Source organism: Elaeis guineensis, chromosome 4 (assembly GCF_000442705.2).
Source record: "Elaeis guineensis isolate ETL-2024a chromosome 4, EG11, whole genome shotgun sequence".
Lineage (NCBI taxonomy): Eukaryota > Viridiplantae > Streptophyta > Magnoliopsida > Arecales > Arecaceae > Elaeis > Elaeis guineensis.
In genome coordinates, this window is record NC_025996.2 from 44,669,599 (window position 1) to 44,688,272 (window position 18,674).

The following is an 18,674-nucleotide window of genomic DNA, read 5'->3' on the forward strand; positions in this document are numbered from 1 at the left end:
AATTTATAGGAATTAGAATATATAAAAAAATCATTCTTGCCTATGTTAGAGGTATTTTTGATATTATATGGTTAATGATTTTGTATTCTCATCTTATTTTTTTTTCTAATTGTAGTGATTTCTTGATTGCGAGATATTGATTTCTTTACTTATGTTGATTTATTATGTTTAATTGGATTTCTCTTGTTTACTGAATATTGATATCTATATAGAAAATTATAAATTTTTTTTTGTCACATAGATTTGTCTATATAGTTGAGCTGCCTAGATTTTGAGATCCATAGATTTTCTTATACAGCTTTGCCTTATAGATCTATCTATTTCCTAAAATATTTGATTAAAATTCTATGAGCACAAATTTCTTGGAACTATATCTATGCACTGAGTGTTGGATTCAACTTTGTTTTCCTTTTGAAATACCAAGTTGCACATATTTAGGCTAGTCATAAATTCAGAGAGTTTATAAAGAGTAATGGACCAGCAGACTTGGTTGGCCAAAAAGGCTAGTATTACAAAAGAATATAGACTTTGGGTGGTTGATTTGTTTCGTGACCTAATTGATTACCATACCTAACATCCCCACCTCCAAACAAAAATAAAAACAAAAAAAAAAAAAGAAAAGAAAAGATAGAGAATAGCTACAAGAAAAAGGAAGTACAATTGTACTTTAGTTCAATTTACGCGTTTGTCATGTTTTTGTATAGTACGTAAAGTAATCAATATATTTTTTCTCTATCTAATGTCAAATATTTTTACTTCTATTTTTTTTTTTGATAGAATTTTTTTCTCATTCTTCTAATAATAATAAAATAGCAAGTAACCTGTGCACCAAAGAAAAAATATTTTATAAATTTTATATAGAAGAATCATTTAGAAAAATTTCTAGCTTCTCTATCGTTAATTTATTTTGACATAATACATCATTGATTTATCTTGATACAACTGTTCACCACTTTATGAAAATAACAACAATAAAATAAATGGTTAAATGTATGATACAAATTTATTTAACATTGGCTATAAAAGAGTTGAGAACATTTTTTTTTATAAGTTAATAATAAATTATTTATTTTTAAGAAATTAATGATGATTCTCATCACAAAATGGTGATTTGCTTAATTATTTGATTTATTTAAATATAACTGTTATAACAGTCAGTATATTTGCTTAATTTATGAGAACTAAAATATATAAAAAAAAAATTTGACATACATTAAGGTTATTTTTGATATTATATATTTAATGATCATAATTTTTTACAAAATACAAAATAAATTATTCATAAATATTAAAAAAAAATTATTACTAAATCATAACATATCAAATATGATGATTTTAAATTACTAATGATCAAACTATCTCAGAAAGATTACTAATGATCTTAAATTATCAAGATGATCCCATTTAAATCATTAAACAATCTGTAATATATTTTTTTTAAAAAAATCTAAACAAGTATTATTAAAATAAATTTATTTAATTTATTTTCATATATCATTATTTTATTTATATATATATATATTATTTTTATTTATAAATAAAAATCTTTTAGATAATATTTAAAATAAAAATTTAATAAATTAATTTTATTTTCATGTGGAACTCAAAGTTGTGCCCACATTTACTAGTAGTTAAAATTAATAAATAAATAAATCCAATCCTTCAGCCAGTGACCCATACTTGTTGTCCTCTCACGTGCCAGGCCTTTGTTTACGTTTCCACATTTGGTAACATTTTATTGGCCCACCAATCCTTTCGAATTCCACCCCACATCACACAAATCTAGACCTTCGATAAAAGGACACGCACACCGCCTTGGACTCCTCCCCGCACCCACCTCCTTCATTCCCCTCATAAAAGAGAAGAAAAGAAGAGAGAAAAAGAGAAAAGTCGTTGGGACTCCCTAGCAAAAGGGTGCGAGAGAAAGAATGGCGGTGGCGGAGCTGTGGGAGACTTTGAAGCACTCGATCGAGGCCTACACAGGGCTGTCCCCGGCGACCTTCTTCACCGTGCTGGCCCTGGCCGCCGCCTTCTACCACGTCGTCTCCGGCTTCCTCCAGCCTCCTCCCGCCCCGAGGAAGCGCGAGGTCGAGTTCGAGGAGGTCGAGCCCCTTCCGCCCCCCGTGCAGCTCGGCGAGATCGCCGAGGAGGAGCTCAAGGCCTACGACGGCTCCGATCCTAAGAAGCCTCTCCTTATGGCCATCAAGGGCCAGATCTACGACGTAACCCAGAGCAGGTTGATCACCCACTCTCTTTATCTCTCTTTTCACCTTCCTTCTTTTCTTTTGATCCGATTTGATGGTTTGATCGGCTCTCTTTTGTTTTAGGTTGGGAATCTGGTGCTGATGCGTGCTTTTTTACCTTTTTTTTCGTGAAAATCTGATCCAGTAACTTTTGGGTTTTAGATTTTAGGGATTCTAGGGTTTCGTACTAATTCTCTCTAATTTTAATTGTTTCTACCCTGTAATTCGTGTGGGCTTTCTATGCTGATTCGTCTGTTCAGTCTTATCGGATAAGGAAGATAATAGCAGGCAATAGCTGTCGGTCACCATATGTGGTTTTCCATTCGTTTTCCTTGAGCTACATGGAATTTCCTTTAACTGGTCGTGGATGATTTGTTTTCTCATTATATGATGTATTTATGCATCCATTTTTAGATTTTTTTTTTTTTTGTGAATTATAAGAAGTTATATTTTGTAAGATGCTTCATGGTTGCTGCTTACGATTTAGTAGAATTTCGGGCTTCTGTTCTATCCTGTGGGTTCCGAAAGACTACAGCAAGGTCCGCAGAACCACTTCGTTCAGGACGAGTATTTGCTTGTTGTTCTGGTATTTATGCTGTGGATTTAATGAATTTGATGGTTTGATTTTTCTATGTGATGGTCCTTAATTTGATTCACATAGATTATATTCTTGCTTCTGTTTCCATCCCTTCAGAACTGATAAGAGGTTTAGGTTATGGGTTCATGGATGCGGTGCTTATCTTATATAATTTTAGTGCCAGAATCTTTGGTTGCTGCTGGTTTTATTAGCAGTAGCGGTCCTAAAAAATTGGATGGTCCGATCCATAGCTGATGTTTACCAGAGCCAGTTGTTTACTATATCCCATGCTTCCTTTCAATATCTGCTGCCCTTGTTGACTATTTAGCCGCCCAATTCTTAGGTGAATGGTTTTAGTAATTATTGTTTGCAAACAGGGTTCCATCCTTTAGGTCTTCTTCTTTTTTTTCCCCCTGATGATAGGGGACCGAATAATAATAAATATGAAAGAACACGTATGGTGCACGCAATTGGCTGAATTCCTCAATGCAGTATTATCATACCAGGATCATTTCGTGTTGCAGTGTCTGTACCTTGATTTTTGTAATATTTAAAAACTGTGCTCATTTAATATACTTTGGATCTTCTTCAACCAAGCCTCACATCTGGCTGAGATCTTTGTCTGTGTTGATACCGGGCAATATTTGATATGAGAGAAAAAAATCTCAAGCTTGTATTATCTTGGCTGTTATAAAATTTATATCTGAGATATTGATGGATGCGATAACAATCTGTCAGTCCATATTTTCTAATCACATTTTTGTTACTTCTTTAAATAGGCATTTTTGTTACTTCTTTAAATAGTTGCTGATTCTGGATTTACCATATTGGTGGTATTTCAATATCTCGATACTGATATACCAGCAGGGATCTCAGAAAATCTTGGACTTTCCAAATTTTCCATCTCCCGTGTCCACTGACAGTAACTGAGATTGAAGAGGTCCATCTTAGTCTCAGTGACTCACCAAGATGACCAATATGTCAGCCTTTTGGAATCCTGACTTTTAACATACCATTTCATTATATTTTTTGATTGGATTTACTAGAGGTTAGTGCACATTGATGTATCTGATGTATCTCTTGATCACTTGTTTGATTCAAGCAAACTACCTCTATCTTGATGGAATTACTCAAGTCATGACTTTTATAATTTGCACTTGCAGTAAATTTATTCTCTTATTTATTAAAAAAATTCTTGAATTATTTTCAATTTTTCAACTAATTCTATGATTTATTCTCCATCAGCTAGTCAATCCAAGAGTTTTTCAAATATTTTTAAGTTCGCAATGGATTCTTTGATTTATTCAAGACATATTGACAACTAATTTAAGAAATTTCTATGCATTAAAACCTATCGATACCATGTTTTTTGTTGTTGTATTGTTTTCTGCTGCCAATTCTTATTTTGTTTTTCCTTATATCTGTTTTAAGCAAACAAATGGACCTTTTTAAATATTTCTAATTGTTAGTTTTTGAACTCTTTTCATATTTTTGATGAAATTGCCAGATTCTTTTTCGAATTTCAAATATCTAACTATGCTAATTCCTGATTGCTGAACGTGTGACTGTTTCACGAACTGGTTTAAGTAGCCTAATCCTGATGATTACAATCCAGATTTCTTAATTTAGGATCTATCGAAGTTATGACATAATAAACCTTCTATGCCTACTTTGTCTATGTTAGGAAATATTTCAAGATTTTTTTGTCTAGCTGGTGATTTGGATCTTACACGGTCCATCAGTTTCTCAGATAAATCCATTTTGAGTGACCACCTGCTCTAGTTGGCGGAATCTTTGTCAATTTTGTTCAGAATTTCTTCTCTACCAGCTTGAATGATTTGAACCTAAGCAATTAAATTTCTTGCATGTTGCTGTGCTACTAAATGTGAACGTCTTGTCCTGTACACTAGATTAAAAAATTTTGTATGATTACTTGGAGATCCGTAGTGTTTGAAATCTTCTTCATATTTTCATGTTTCTCTATACAGGATGTTTTATGGACCTGGGGGCCCATACGCATTGTTTGCTGGTAAAGACGCTAGTCGGGCACTGGCAAAAATGTCCTTTGAACCAAAGGATTTGACTGGTGATATTTCTGGCCTTGGTCCTTTTGAGCTTGAGGCGTTGCAGGACTGGGAGTACAAGTTCATGAGCAAATATGTGAAGGTGGGGACGGTTAAGAAAACTGTGCCTGTGGAAGATGCATCCGCAGGCAGTGCCTCCGGAACAACAGAGAGAGCTGCTGATACCACCGACAGCAGCCCTGCAGATAGTCAAGTAGGCCATACTGCAGAATCCAAGGAGACTGATCAAGCAGACCATGGCGCTAAATCAGAGCATATAGCAGAATCAAACGAAGATGGTCCAGCAGGTCATGGTAATGAGGGAGAGCATAAGGCAGAATCGAAGGTCGGCGGTCCTGCCGAATATGGTGATGAAGCTGATGCTGTCGATCATGGAGCAGATCTAAAGGAAGTCGGTGCAGGTGAAGGAACCAAAGAATAGTTCAAATTACAGCATGATAGGGGCTTCGCTTGTAGAAAAACCTATAAGATATAAAGAACTTTGAGGAATGTTCTCTTTTCAGATGAGGGGAGGGGCGTTCTTTCCCGTTATGTTTGTATGACAGGTTAATAAGCGCATCCTGGTGAGACTTAAAATGGTTATCTTGTTGTTGCATCCTCTGATGTACTGGATTGCCCTATAATTTCTGTTTATCAACAGTTTTATTGCAGAGAGAATTGCTATGCTAGACTGGGAATAAGTCTTGCTCTCTTGACTTCCTGGGGCAGATATTGGAGAATAGTCTTAGGTGTCATGCTCCATAGATCTCTGCTATAATCTAGGATGTGAATTTAGATTTCTGCTATAATCTAGGATGTGGATTTAACCATAGTAACGTTTGTCCAACATTTATTGACATTTTAAAAGATGTCTGGTGATCAAGGAAAACAGGGAAATCTCAATAGTCGGAATCTCTATGCTTATTTCGTAGTGGATTTGAGCCGCGGAGCCTCTGGCCCTGTTTGCTTGATTGATCGGCAATCAGTTTTGGGTTCGTGAGGGAGAGGGTTTTTCCCAGTTGCATTCTAGGAAAAGCAACATGATGCAGCCTGAACCAAATCGGACTCCTTAGACGAGAAGCCATCAGTCCAAGAGGAATTCCGATCGACCTCAGCCAAGGTTTGATCAAGTACAAGGGTCTGTTCCTTTCACGGAAGATGTGATTCAGTTTGCTCCCTAGCCCCATTTTGTGAGATCGAAGTCTTGAAGGGTGATGAGCGGAATATATATATATTTTTTTTTTCGAAGTCCCTATGCCCTTGGCATGATTGGCTCTTGCGAGGGTGCGAGGGATCTGCATCGACCAATAATGGTCATGATGAATAGCTCGTCTTTATGCTGGTTGTCATGGAGTCATAGTTTAAAAGCTTGTACTATTAGGAGGAGGATCGGTCCAGGCTAATAAATCAATGCAGGACTATGACAACAGGGTGTAGAAAGCTCTAAGCGACCGGCATAGATTGAGCGTACAATAAGATGGCACCAGCAGCAAGCATGGAACCTCTCTGATCATGGACCACAAGCACTGCATTCCAGGTGGAAAGTCCAACGGACCCATCAACATTCACTTTGATAATTCCATCGTTGGGGGGCTTACACAAAAAGTAAAGGAGGCTCTCCGGGGCGCCGAAGAGGAAGCTGGGTGGCCTTGATCATCATACATGAATTCAGTGAGATAGCATCATAGAACTCTGTTGCCAACGTTTCAGCTGATCGGAAAACCAGAGAGGGAAGGTGTGGCTATGCTAAAAAATATCTCTGCATCAGTCCTTCCAAACCATCCACACCGGGTCCAAGGTTGGTTATATTGAGCAACCAACCTGGCATAGTGCAATGAACAAAGTTCTTGGATGGAGAGAGAGAGAGAGAGAGGTGAAGTTGGTGAGCAAAAGAGTAGGGAATGCTTAGCTGACAGTAGGATAAATGTGGAAAAGGGAGCATGTTCAGTGATTGAAACAGCTGGTCTGATTCATTTCTAAGATTCACAATCCTCGTGTCAAGGTGTCGCAAGGAAGCAAGACTAGAGGGCCGTTCAGGTTGTCACTTGACATGGATTTGTTTGAAAGATAGATCCAGATAATGCAGACTATTTTTTGAGCACCTTAACAAGGATAAGTTAGTAATCTTTTGTTCTCTGTTTTTTTGGTAGAAAATCCGTTATTCTCTTTTGAAGCAACAAAAAGAGGACAAATAGCATTAAAGTCTCAGCAACCTTTCAACACTCCCCCAACTTTTGTTATGGGCGAGCTAGGTGGCCCGCCCAGCTCAGCCTGACATTAGTGGGCTTGGGCACCAAAATAGGCCCGATCTAAGAATCAGGCCGGGCCTCGGACAATTAAAAGACGGCCTGTTTGCCTTGAGAACCTGAGATTATATATATTTATATATTACTTACATTAACTAATATTTAACCTCATTGTATAAGGTTTATCTTGTAATATTTAACTTAAGAGCAAATACTACAACAGAGTTGGGTCTCACCATCTAGCCCCCTAGTCATTCGGAGCAGCATTAGTGGCAAGTTGAATGATTTGAGCAGGTCTAATAGTAAGAAGTCCTGATGAGATATATGAATAAGATGATATAACAGCCATTTGAAGAGTTTTGGTGGCTTCCTTTTGTTGTGTGCACCTTTATGTAACTATCTGCGTTTTTTTTCTTCATTTAAACCTTCATGTAACTATCTTCTTTCTGTGTGTGTGTTTTGAGAAATCGAGGCATACCCACGCGCTATAAATATAATTACGCAAGCCCAAATTAGTGGGGTGAGCCCTTTCTTTTTTTCTCTTTACTTTATTAGTAACAATTTCTAATCACTATATAATAACAAAACCATTCTCTATCGCTCAGATCAAGCAATCTTCTCTAACAGGAAGGAACATCCTTCAGAATTATAAGGGCAATGACCATGGGTTTACGATCTCTTTTAGGATTGACATTTATAAATTTCATTTATCAATTTTCATTTATAAATTTCCAAACATGAAGACATACGAATAGAAATAATCGTCGCAGAATGACGCATTTGAAGGAGGAGGAAAAACGAATGACAGGGCAACGGGGGCAAGAATTCAGGGGTTTTCTTTTTTGTTATTTTTTTTCGAATAATCCTTTCGGAACAAAAATCATTTGGGGCACGCAGTATAGGCCATCGAATGGGCAGGCATTATAAGCCATCATGTGCGCAGGCTTAATTTCATACCACATTTTCTTTTTTTCAAGAAACATAAAAGTTAAATAGGGATTTGATTGCTCTAGAGTCAATTAGTTCTATAACTGAAATAATTAAAAAAAATAAAATAAATATCTAAGGGAGACCCTTCATAACTGTTTATATCCTCTTTCTTCTTCATCAAGTCTTTTCCATCCATTATCCTTCTCATCAAGCCATTCTTTTCATCCACAAGGTCTTTCTCCCAATTCTTTTTCTCCTCTTCCAACCCCTATGCACGATCTCTCTTATCCATGAGATATTCTTTGAGTTTCAAATCCTTCTTCTTTTCTAAAAACTTTGCATCTAAAAGTTTACAGAAACTATGTATCATTTTAAATAGAGGTGTATATTAAGATATTGAATGAATATTTTGTTAAGTGTGTACTAACTAACTATATACTGTATACCGATGGACACTAAATTCGATAAACTATGTATCAATTTGTCTGTAGGTATGTATTAGATTCTTATTCAGTGTGTATCAAAAAAACTTACAGTATATATCATTAAGCCATCTAGTATATATCATTTCCTCATGTGCTATGTACTGATGAGTAATATATACTGATAAGCACTATGTTCTAAAAATTGTGTATCACTTTATCTAAAGATGTATATTAGAATTTCGAATAAATACTTTACGAGGTATGTATCAGCAAGTCATATACTGTGTACTAATGAATACAAAGTTCGGTAAATTATGTATTAATTTAGCTATAAGTGTATATTAGGCCGTTGCTGGGTGTATGTTAAAAAGACTTACAGTATATACCATCTGGTTATATATTTAGTGTGTATTATACAGTCATATAGTATGTATTGCTAAAAAATATGTATTAAAAATGAGGATGAAAAAAACACCTTGACTACGAAACTATTTCATTAGTAGAAAAGATTTTGATCTTCAAATTTATACTTTAAAATTGATATTAACGGAAAGATGGCAAACAAGGAGGCCCGCTCGATATAATATTTTATGGATCCCACCCATGTGATTTTTGTTCGCCCTTTTGGGGGGCGCTTTTAGAAGCGAACCTAATGATCTCAAAACCCTTCTTTTAGAAAGAGGATGGCCACCTGGGCCGTTACGCGGTTGGTCCGAGCTCACTGGTCAGTGCTCATCGCTGGGCCTGAAGTGGTGACCTTGTAAGCCTGGTTATAGCACAGGCCAGGTTACCACTCCATGTCATTTGGATGCTCAAGGGCAAAGTGTCAATTGAGGTGAAGTGCCCTGGTGGTTATATTAGAGACATAGATTAATCCTACTTTTACATGGGTGTCTAATGTATTATAAGTAGTCAGAGACTATCCTTCTTCCTATGGACCTCTTTTTAACCCAAAAAAAGAAGGGAAACAATATGTTACTCACCATAACTATTATAGTGAAAGAAATAGCTTTAGTGCAAATTTGCGAAGCTATGAATATGGATTGCTCTAGCTTCATATTCAGAAGCAAGCCTAGAGAGTTCCTTCAAAATCTAGACAAGTTGGCGAAGTATGGGGTAGATGGATAAAACTTAAAAGATAGTCTTGGTGGCAGATAGTTTTTGGTTAAACAAAAGGAAAGGCAGGATTTCATAGATGCATGAAGCTTAAAAAAAGGCTATAATGAGTTTAATTGCATTTTATCTAACTTAATTGGAGTGGGTTGCTAGAAAAACACTAGCTTGAATTGTAATGCATTGCTATATTAGCTATACTGAACCTTACTCTAACTGACAAGAAAACCATGGATTTCTTAATATTCAAATTTGATGAGTGATTATAGCTATGTTGGACTAATTTTATCAATCATGTACTTGATCTAGTTGGAGTAGTGAAAATCAAGTGATGATTTAGTTTAAACATGGCTCAAGTCTTTATTTGGTTGTTAGCTGGCCATTATCTGGTTGTTATCTTGTTGTAATCACAATTATGTTATCATAATCGATTGTTAGTTTGACATTTTCATTCTCCACTCAATTAACAATGTTAACAACGTTTCTCATTGTCAGTTTAGAAAAAACTATTTAATTATGTGTAACTAGAATAGAATGTTACTCTATAATATTGTTAGATATCTTCCTGCTATAACAAATTAACAACTAATAATAGTCAGTGTGATAACCATCATCTTATTAATGAAAAGCTGCTCCAAGGGCTAAACTAGGCAAATAACAATTATTATTTGTTGTTAGAGCAATAAATAATGATCGAGCTTTCTTTGGTAAACATTTTATTTGTGGTATTAATCTTGGATGGTAATCTCATTCCTTGATATGAAAACTAAAAAAAAAAAAAAATCATAGTCAGTTTTTGCCTACTCTTGTTTACATATCCATACTAAATAGACATGAATTTTTAAGTGGTAAAGGAATTCCTAAATACGGGAAAGGAAAAGGATTAAATTTTTAGCAAAAAACAATGCAGAATAATTTTAGATTTTATACCTAGAACAATATGGGGTATTGCATGAACTACTGCCCATTTACAGCATGGGTCTCACCATAGCATAGCTATTGCACCAAACACGGGCAGCTGCAATTGCCGAATTTGACTCCCAAGTCTAGTCGGTGATCTTGAGAGGATTCAGACTAGTAGATTTCATGCCAGCAATGGAGTTAGAAGTCTACTAATCGTATTAATTTTTAGCCATTTAATATCTTGAGACAAAATCTAAAAGTGGATCAAACTATGGTTGCCGACATGCCAGTGGGCTCTGACCAGGTTTACCTGATCAGCGACACAATCTATAAACAAATCAAGTCATATCTTGTCTACTTTAATCCCAGGAATGCGATGCTCAACCGATTCTTAAGTGCAAATTATCCAATTTCTAAGAATATCTAATGACCAACCAATTGAATTTATGGAACTCCTAAAATTGGCTTTAGTCGTGATGTCGGTCATTCGTGCAAATTCTAAATCGGTAAATTTTGGACCGTGGATGGTCCAATATGAGACCTACAAAGTGAACAAAAATTCACTGATGCACGCAATAGAAAAAAATCGTACGGAGCGGGTTTTCTTTTTCGCAATGCCTGGACCTCAATGTAGAAACCTAAGAGTCATATTGGACATGACTCTTCTTACTAACAAAGTCCATTCATCTGGTAACTTTCTTATGAGAAAATGAAGAAGAAAAAAAAATCATGATACATGCGCAAAGAGTTGAGGTTGTTCACTTGTCCACATCCTTTCTTTTCCGGGTCAAGCCTCTCTCCATCTGTTTGTGGGATTTTCCTCCTCCATCAGCCCCTAGGGCTTTTGATTGAAATGAAGATGGCAGCGTTATTTCAAGAATTGCAAAAGTTTTGAATACCTTGCCAAATACGAAACTTAGAATTATGTCATACGGAATTTGAGGTTATTATACACTTGACGGTTTGCTTGTACATGCTTTAATCTTCTTTGATATATACAAATCAACGAACCAATATATAGCTACAAGTAAAACAATATACAACTTCTAAAATATAGTATTTATGAGTATACAGTATATGATTAGACAATACATACCTTACATATTAGTCATCTAATATATATCTTCAAATAAATCGATACATAATTTTTAAAATATCATATTCATCACTGTATAGTACATGATCAAGTGATGCACACTCGTCAGCATCCTAATACATACTATATGCTTCTTTGATGCATACCTAACAATAACTTAATACACATCTTCAAGTAAATTAATATAACTTTTAAAATACGATGTTCATCAATATATATGCTATGGCCACGTAATATACATCTCACAAACTAATTATGTAGCAACCAAATACAAATCTTGAGAGGAGGAAGAAAGCTTTACGGACAAATGAAGAGAGGCTAGATGAGGAAAAAAAGAAGATGCAAATAGATAGACAACCTCAAATATTGATGTGTATCATATTTTTTTTTTCTTATTTTTGCTTTCTAAAGTTACAAGATGGACGGACTCCATTAGTAAAAGGAGTTCCATCTCAATATGGAGAAATTATTGCATGCATCAGGTGCAAGTAAACCGGGGCAAATCCTAGAGCATGCATACGGTAGATAGCGAGCAATTGGGAACTGATGAAATGCAAAAGGTAGCATGGTGTGTTGTCTACCATTAGATTTGATGCGATCCAACAATACAGAGGCCCCACTATGGCTCTTGGACTTCTATATTAAGATGCTCTAAGAGGCATGGCAAAAAAAACAAAAAAAAAATCCCTCCAAATGATTTTGCTAGGTGCCCCCACCGTATTATGTATGTATGTATATATGTATGTATATGTGTATGTATTAATATACATACAGACACATCTACGCACGCACATGCATGCCAACACACACACAAATATATATATATATATATATATATATATATATATATATATATATATATATATATATATATATATATATATATATATATATATAAGAGAGAGGAGGCAGCTAAAGGAATCCACCCACCTTGAGTATCTTTCTAGCAAGCCAAAGGGGTGGTGGAATGGAATTAATGTCAAGAGGCATGAAACCAAGCAAATCTTCTCGGAATTTAAAAGCTAGCAAGGCCAAACCACAAGAAACCATGCAATAGTTGACCAGAACAACCATTCCAAATGGGAACACTCCCATAGCCGCCACCAACCATTCTATTCCCGAAACCATCATGCAATCCAATGATCTCTGCATCGCACCTCCACTCAAAGCACAGCACTGCACTTCTAGTCATATCTTGGTGTTGATGGAGCCGGCCATTTCTGAGTAGTGGGATTTATCGCACTGTGATCCAGAGACCACCTTCAGTAGAACTGTAGTTCACCTGCCAAATGTTAGGTTCACCATTGCCTTGTGGGTCCATAGTTCACCAACTCCAACCACAGGGTCAATGTTTCTGCTATCAGAAGAATGGAGTTGGTTTTCCATCATCATAGCTTGCTTATCTCAGAACGAACTACCTCGGAATGGGACTTCTTCTGGCAACTAGTAAATGGGATCATGGATATATACATGGAGGATCTTCTTTTGGACACCAAAAAATTCAGCCCAATGGTAACGTTGGGCAAAGAACTAAATTTTCTCGTCGGCACAGACTTTTCTTGGCTAGCTTTTCGGCTTTAATTATCGTTGAATCCTTGACAATGGCGTGCGTGTGGGTTAGTTGGTCGGGTTGCTTTCTAGACTAAATACTTTGACATTTGGAACAAAAAAACTTAAAAAATCGAACTAAATATGAGGATGGAAGAATCTAGTTCTTAAAAATAAAATAGAAAATTGTTGTAAGATGGTTGCATGCTCGAAGTGATCGTAGTGCAAATTTACCTAGGTAAAGTTATTTCAAGTACTCTAAAAGTATTAATCTTGTGTCCACATGACACGCATGACAACAACCATCCAACAATGGCCAAGCAAGTTATACCATCATTAACTAATAATATATAAAATTATATAAGCATATGATAGATAATATTTATGAACTGGGCATATTATTTGCAAAACAGTTGACTAATTATAACTCATGAACATGGGGAATTCTTGTAATTTGTGAAGATTGAATAGTAAAGTAGGAGGATCACTCATTGATATATTTTCCTATAAATTATTATAAAATAAAGAAAATAAGCTAAAGAAATACCACTTATGGAAGAGTAATACTAAAGAAATATGGAAGGTCTAATTTGTTGATCAAAACATTGAAACACGCCCACAGGAATTACATGAGTTATTGGGATAAATACCAAAAGAATTCCTGTTATATCAACTTCAGAGGAGCATCCTTTGCCATTTAATTTACGTTGGAAACCACCATGCACAGCAGTTCTTCCCTGAGAACTAAATAGCCGCTCACACGTACATAATGTTAAATGTAACACACCTATTGCAACAGCCCTTTAAGAGTTCATGAGGAGGTTATCAATGCAATGGGACTGACCGTAAACGATTAGTTGGCCTATAGTCCATGCACTAAACTATGTTGTGCAAGTGTCAATATGATTTGCTGCCTTCTGGCACCTACTGTTGCCATACAAAGGGGAAAGACCTCCAGCGTTGGTATGAGCAATGCAAAATATGGCTCTTGTGATCTGGATCCTGGATTTTTTCCATCATGCATCACTTGTGATAGACGGACTACGTGGTGCATGGACACATACAAAAATTGACAAGAAAATATCCAGTTAATCACCACTTTCATTACTCTCTTTGTATAAAGCGATCCAATTTGTTTCTATCCACGACTCTCTTTGATCCGTATTATTTTTCGATTCTTATAACACCATAGCATATCACAGCCTTTGTGCTGAAAAGCATCATGATAGTTTTTGTTTTCTTTTTTGATACATGTGGATGATCACGCCGCTCTAGTATTAGTATAATCCAAAAAATCAGAAAATACAATGTCCTGCAAGACCTTGCCATATCACTAGATCCAGTCTCCGATGTTCTGAGCAACATATGATGCAAACCAATCTACTACGTTGTTCACCTCCTGAAAGATATACCGAACAGACACTACGACGGAATCACGTAAGGAACTCCAAATGTCATGGAGAAGCAAATGTAACTCCGGTTATTTCATCTCATTTCGGATCCAGCCAATAATAGTGCAGAATCTTCCTCTAAGAATATCCTCCGCTTGTAGCTCCTACCTAATGTAGATGATGCCCGTCTAGATGGCTCAAAGCCCAGCTTCCAAGATGAAAGGCTGAAATAGAGACATGAGCCCCTTATCGCCAGCAATCTGGCATTCAGACACTGAATGACATAGCTAGACTATTCCTTCCATCCCTAACACTACCATCAAAGTTAACCTTGACAAACTTCGAAAGAGGGGGCTCCTAGAAAATAAAAAGAATTCTTCAGATCATTGTAGGAGCAACATGGGAGTTCTAAGAATATGGGACATCAAAGGATGAACCGATAGCATCAATATGGCTGTACTTTATAGCCAAGCAAATAGCTCTTTCTAGCATCCGATGCACAAGCACAATCTTAGCTTCGAAGATCAGGCTATTTCTAAAAAGTTAGATCTAATACGTGACATATGCCATCCTACCCCTTAAGTACAAGTCGACACATCGATCGTATTCTGATGATCATATCTAGCCAAAGGCCACTGCTCGCCCCCCAAAGCTAACCACCCACCATCTTCCAAATCAATCTCACCCTCAGATAATGTAGAAAGGCATGCTTCATCGACTTGTCCTCCAACCCACAAACTAAACAAGAAATTGAAAGCTCCATTCTCCTGTCCCTGAATAACGTACACATTGCAAACCGATCTCAAGCAACCTTCCAAAGAAAGCCTAATCCTGGGATGAGCAACCACTCTCCAGATCCAACTAGCATCGATCCTCCTATCTACTGCAGGTCTCCACATCTCGAAGAAGATTTTCATAGGAGCCTTTGGACAACACGTTCGACCCCACACCCTCTAGTTCTAGCTCTAATGGATAGAAATCGGAATGGTGAGAATGTGATCAATGAGCTAACCATTAAAAAGATGGGTAGCATCCTGTGCTCTCTAACCCCTACCGTCAGTAATGAACAAATTATAGACCCACAGATGATCATCTACCTCCATGCTGACATAGGTCGGCCAATGAAAGAGGGGCAGGTTTGAAATTCAGATTCCTGACTCACATCAACCGATGTTTCGTTTCCAATCAATCATCCGATCTAGGCTAATATTGTTAGGGTGTGAGCATAAATCTCCTTCCAAATGAAGGAGCAACCGCGATCAATCCGGATCTTGAATCTCTGATTCTACGCCCCATATTGAGCCCTTATCATCCTGCTCCATAAGTAATCAAACTGGATGGGGAATTTAGCTGCATGTTCGATAATAATAGCCTCCCTCCTAATTAACAAAGACTAAATCCTAAACTTCTATCTCTCACAGACTGACAGACCATCTCGCAGAATAACAGATGGAGCCCACGGCCATCATAGTACTCCATCTTCTTCAAACATTAAAAGAAGGCACTTCATAAAGACTCGCATCATAAGTAGTTCGAGTGCAAGGCTAGCCAGTTGTCTCCAGTTGCACCATCTACGTTATTTTATTAGACTAGAGAGAAAACCCTGCAAAACCATTAACAGTTTGTCATAAAAGCATCGATGCAAGTTGTCCAGGCAGTAAAATGCATGCATTATTCGGCCTTCATTGCCTTCACAAAGAGGAAAAGATGCCATTGTCATTTGTAGAGGTAAAGGGTAAGAGACAGACCTTTTAATGGTGGGGGAGTATGGAAGTTGTGTTCACAGGTGGCAACTAGGAATTTGCATCCCTAATTTAATTGGAATTGCGACGAATTGTGCATGCCAATTGCCAAGTCACATCTCCAAGTCTTTGTAACTTCTGGTTATTTTTTTTTGGCTCTTTGCTGTTAACTGTTATGGTTTCTCAAAATGTCAAGGTATTACGAAAAGGTGAACATGGGAAGCATTTATTAACTCTGTCCACCATGTACATGTTCAAGAACTCTCATTCAAAGTACTGCACTATATATGCGGGCATTCAACTAAAGATTACAAACTCTTACCTAAAAATAAATAAACAAATAAAGATTACAAAGACGTGGTACAATATAACTTTAGGTCTATGCACTGATCCACCTTTAACATTTTCCATCTCACAGATAAAGTCCATCTGAATTCTTGTTGGAAGTTTGTTCGAGTAAGCCCGAGGTTATAAAATGGATTTCGAAATATTCAGATGGAGGCATATTTTAAACTGAAATATTATACGATGCACTATCATCGTAGGTTGTTCTAATTAACTTTCAACTAGATATAATACTTACAGAGTCGATACAACAATTGCATAATTTATTTTAAAATTAACGAAAAATATCGTAATATATCAACACTATACAGCAATTATAGTCTTTAGATCAGAGAATCGTCATATGATTATAACGTTATGATGATCATAACGTATAATGGTGGTCATTATCTGCCACAAATGTTCCCAACTAATTTGACAGCTGTGCCATTGCCACCATCCTACATGGCTGCCTGCCTCGGACGATGAAGTGTCCAATCAAGATCAGATGGTTGTAATCATCGACACGTCGATGCACATGGTAACGTCCCATCACATTAACCTTCTTGTGGTGGGAGTATGCAGTCCCAAAATCTCCACATCTCCTCCCCTCCTGTAAGATTTGGGATATGGAATCTATTCCCACTTTTGATAATTATAGAAGCCGGTGGAGACTTGCAAATCAAATGAATGCCTATGAAATGTGAAGGCAGCCATGGCATGAGACACTGCAATTAAAGCCACCTTTATGGGATGGTGATTGCTGGTCCAACAGTACCCTTCATCAGACCCACCACAGACTGCAGCACCTTGATCCACACAGTTAAACCCACGGGCCACAGGCTACCAATGCTTGCAGTGATGGGATGATTGGCTCCAACATTCTTCCAACCAGTTCTGAACTTTGGCTAAAATTAGCTTTTTTTTTTTTTACTTTCTATGTAGATGAAAATAGATTTCTATCAAACTATCATCATTTTGCTTTTCTTCTTTACATCAAGGGGACCAAGGTTCAGATGGAACTCCTAGACCAGCAAGAGACAAATTCTGACATTTGAAAAGTAAAAGATTCCTTGTTCTGGCCCTTCAACAACCTCAATATTATTACTTAGAAAGAAGAAGGATGAAAGCATTGATTGTGTTTCCTTTTTCTCTCTCTCTTCTTCTCCTTCTTTTTTTTTTTTTGAGTATGACAAAAATCACCCCATATCTTTTGGAGTTGAACATTTTTGTTTACTTTCTAAAGGAACAAACAACAGATTGAAAGTATTCGTTGCAACACACATTGTTTGAGTTTCAGCAATTCAGAACAAAGTGGCCAACTGTTGAGTAAAGCGATGCAGCCATAAGCAAGAAAAATTGAGTTTATAGTAAAGGGAGTAACCTGGAAGATGAATGAGATTTATTATAAGGGCCCTGGAAGAGAGCCAAGACCGGTCTGCGATGGAGCCCTTATAAACCAGAGAAAAATGGAGTTTTAAATAGCGACCATTTGAACAGTATTATTGTGCTTTGAGATTACCGCTGCAGCCAATCTTCTATTGATCACCGGCGATCTAGCTGGCCGGAGTGCTCGTAGTTGCCGGAAGTTATAGCGAACTCTTCTACGAATCGTTCGACGGCCTCGAAGAGGGGTGTTGTGTAGCATTTGAACTGGAGAAGGGTGGTGGATGGCCGCTCGATGTGGATCTCACCGGAGCTGACACCGGAGGAAGTGGGGGATCTCGTCAAATAGTTTCCGAAGATGGTTCTGTTCCCAGAGGAGGAGTTGAGAGAGGAAGCGTCGAGTTGGGTGGAGTCGATGGTGGTGGCCAGATGCTTTAGTCGGAGGGTGGCAGTGGAAGCAATTGTGCGGGAGTTCTAGCTACGTGCGGGCTGAATGGAGAGATCGTGGGGCATGGGCTTCGAAGGAGATGAAGCGAAAATTCAGTGCAGGGGCAAAATGGTAATTTTAAAACTTTTTCAAAATTACTATTTTACAACGGAATTATTAATTAATCATATTAATTAATACTAATTAACCCTATACTATGATCTAAATATGATACAACAGCATGTATTTAAATTTGAAAT

At 37.0% G+C, this 18,674-nt stretch overlaps 1 protein-coding gene across 1 annotated transcript; it reads left to right on the plus strand.

The window, feature by feature from the left end:
- Nucleotides 1-1,816: 1,816 nt before the first annotated feature.
- Nucleotides 1,817-5,499, plus strand: LOC140857507 (membrane steroid-binding protein 1-like). Its single transcript, XM_073256483.1, has 2 exons — nucleotides 1,817-2,236; nucleotides 4,809-5,499. Exons 1-2 carry the CDS (start codon nucleotides 1,929-1,931, stop codon nucleotides 5,323-5,325), a joined length of 825 nt encoding a protein of 274 aa, XP_073112584.1. The 5' UTR covers nucleotides 1,817-1,928; the 3' UTR covers nucleotides 5,326-5,499.
- The last annotated feature ends 13,175 nt before the right edge of the window (nucleotides 5,500-18,674 follow it).

Bases quoted from the DNA above. Each gene is read 5' to 3' on its own strand.
- LOC140857507 (XM_073256483.1), top strand. From the start codon at position 1,929: ATGGCGGTGGCGGAGCTGTGGGAGACTTTGAAGCACTCGATCGAGGCC. The intron at 2,237-4,808 runs GTTGATCACCCA...TTCTCTATACAG, and splicing joins TACGACGTAACCCAGAGCAG to GATGTTTTATGGACCTGGGG.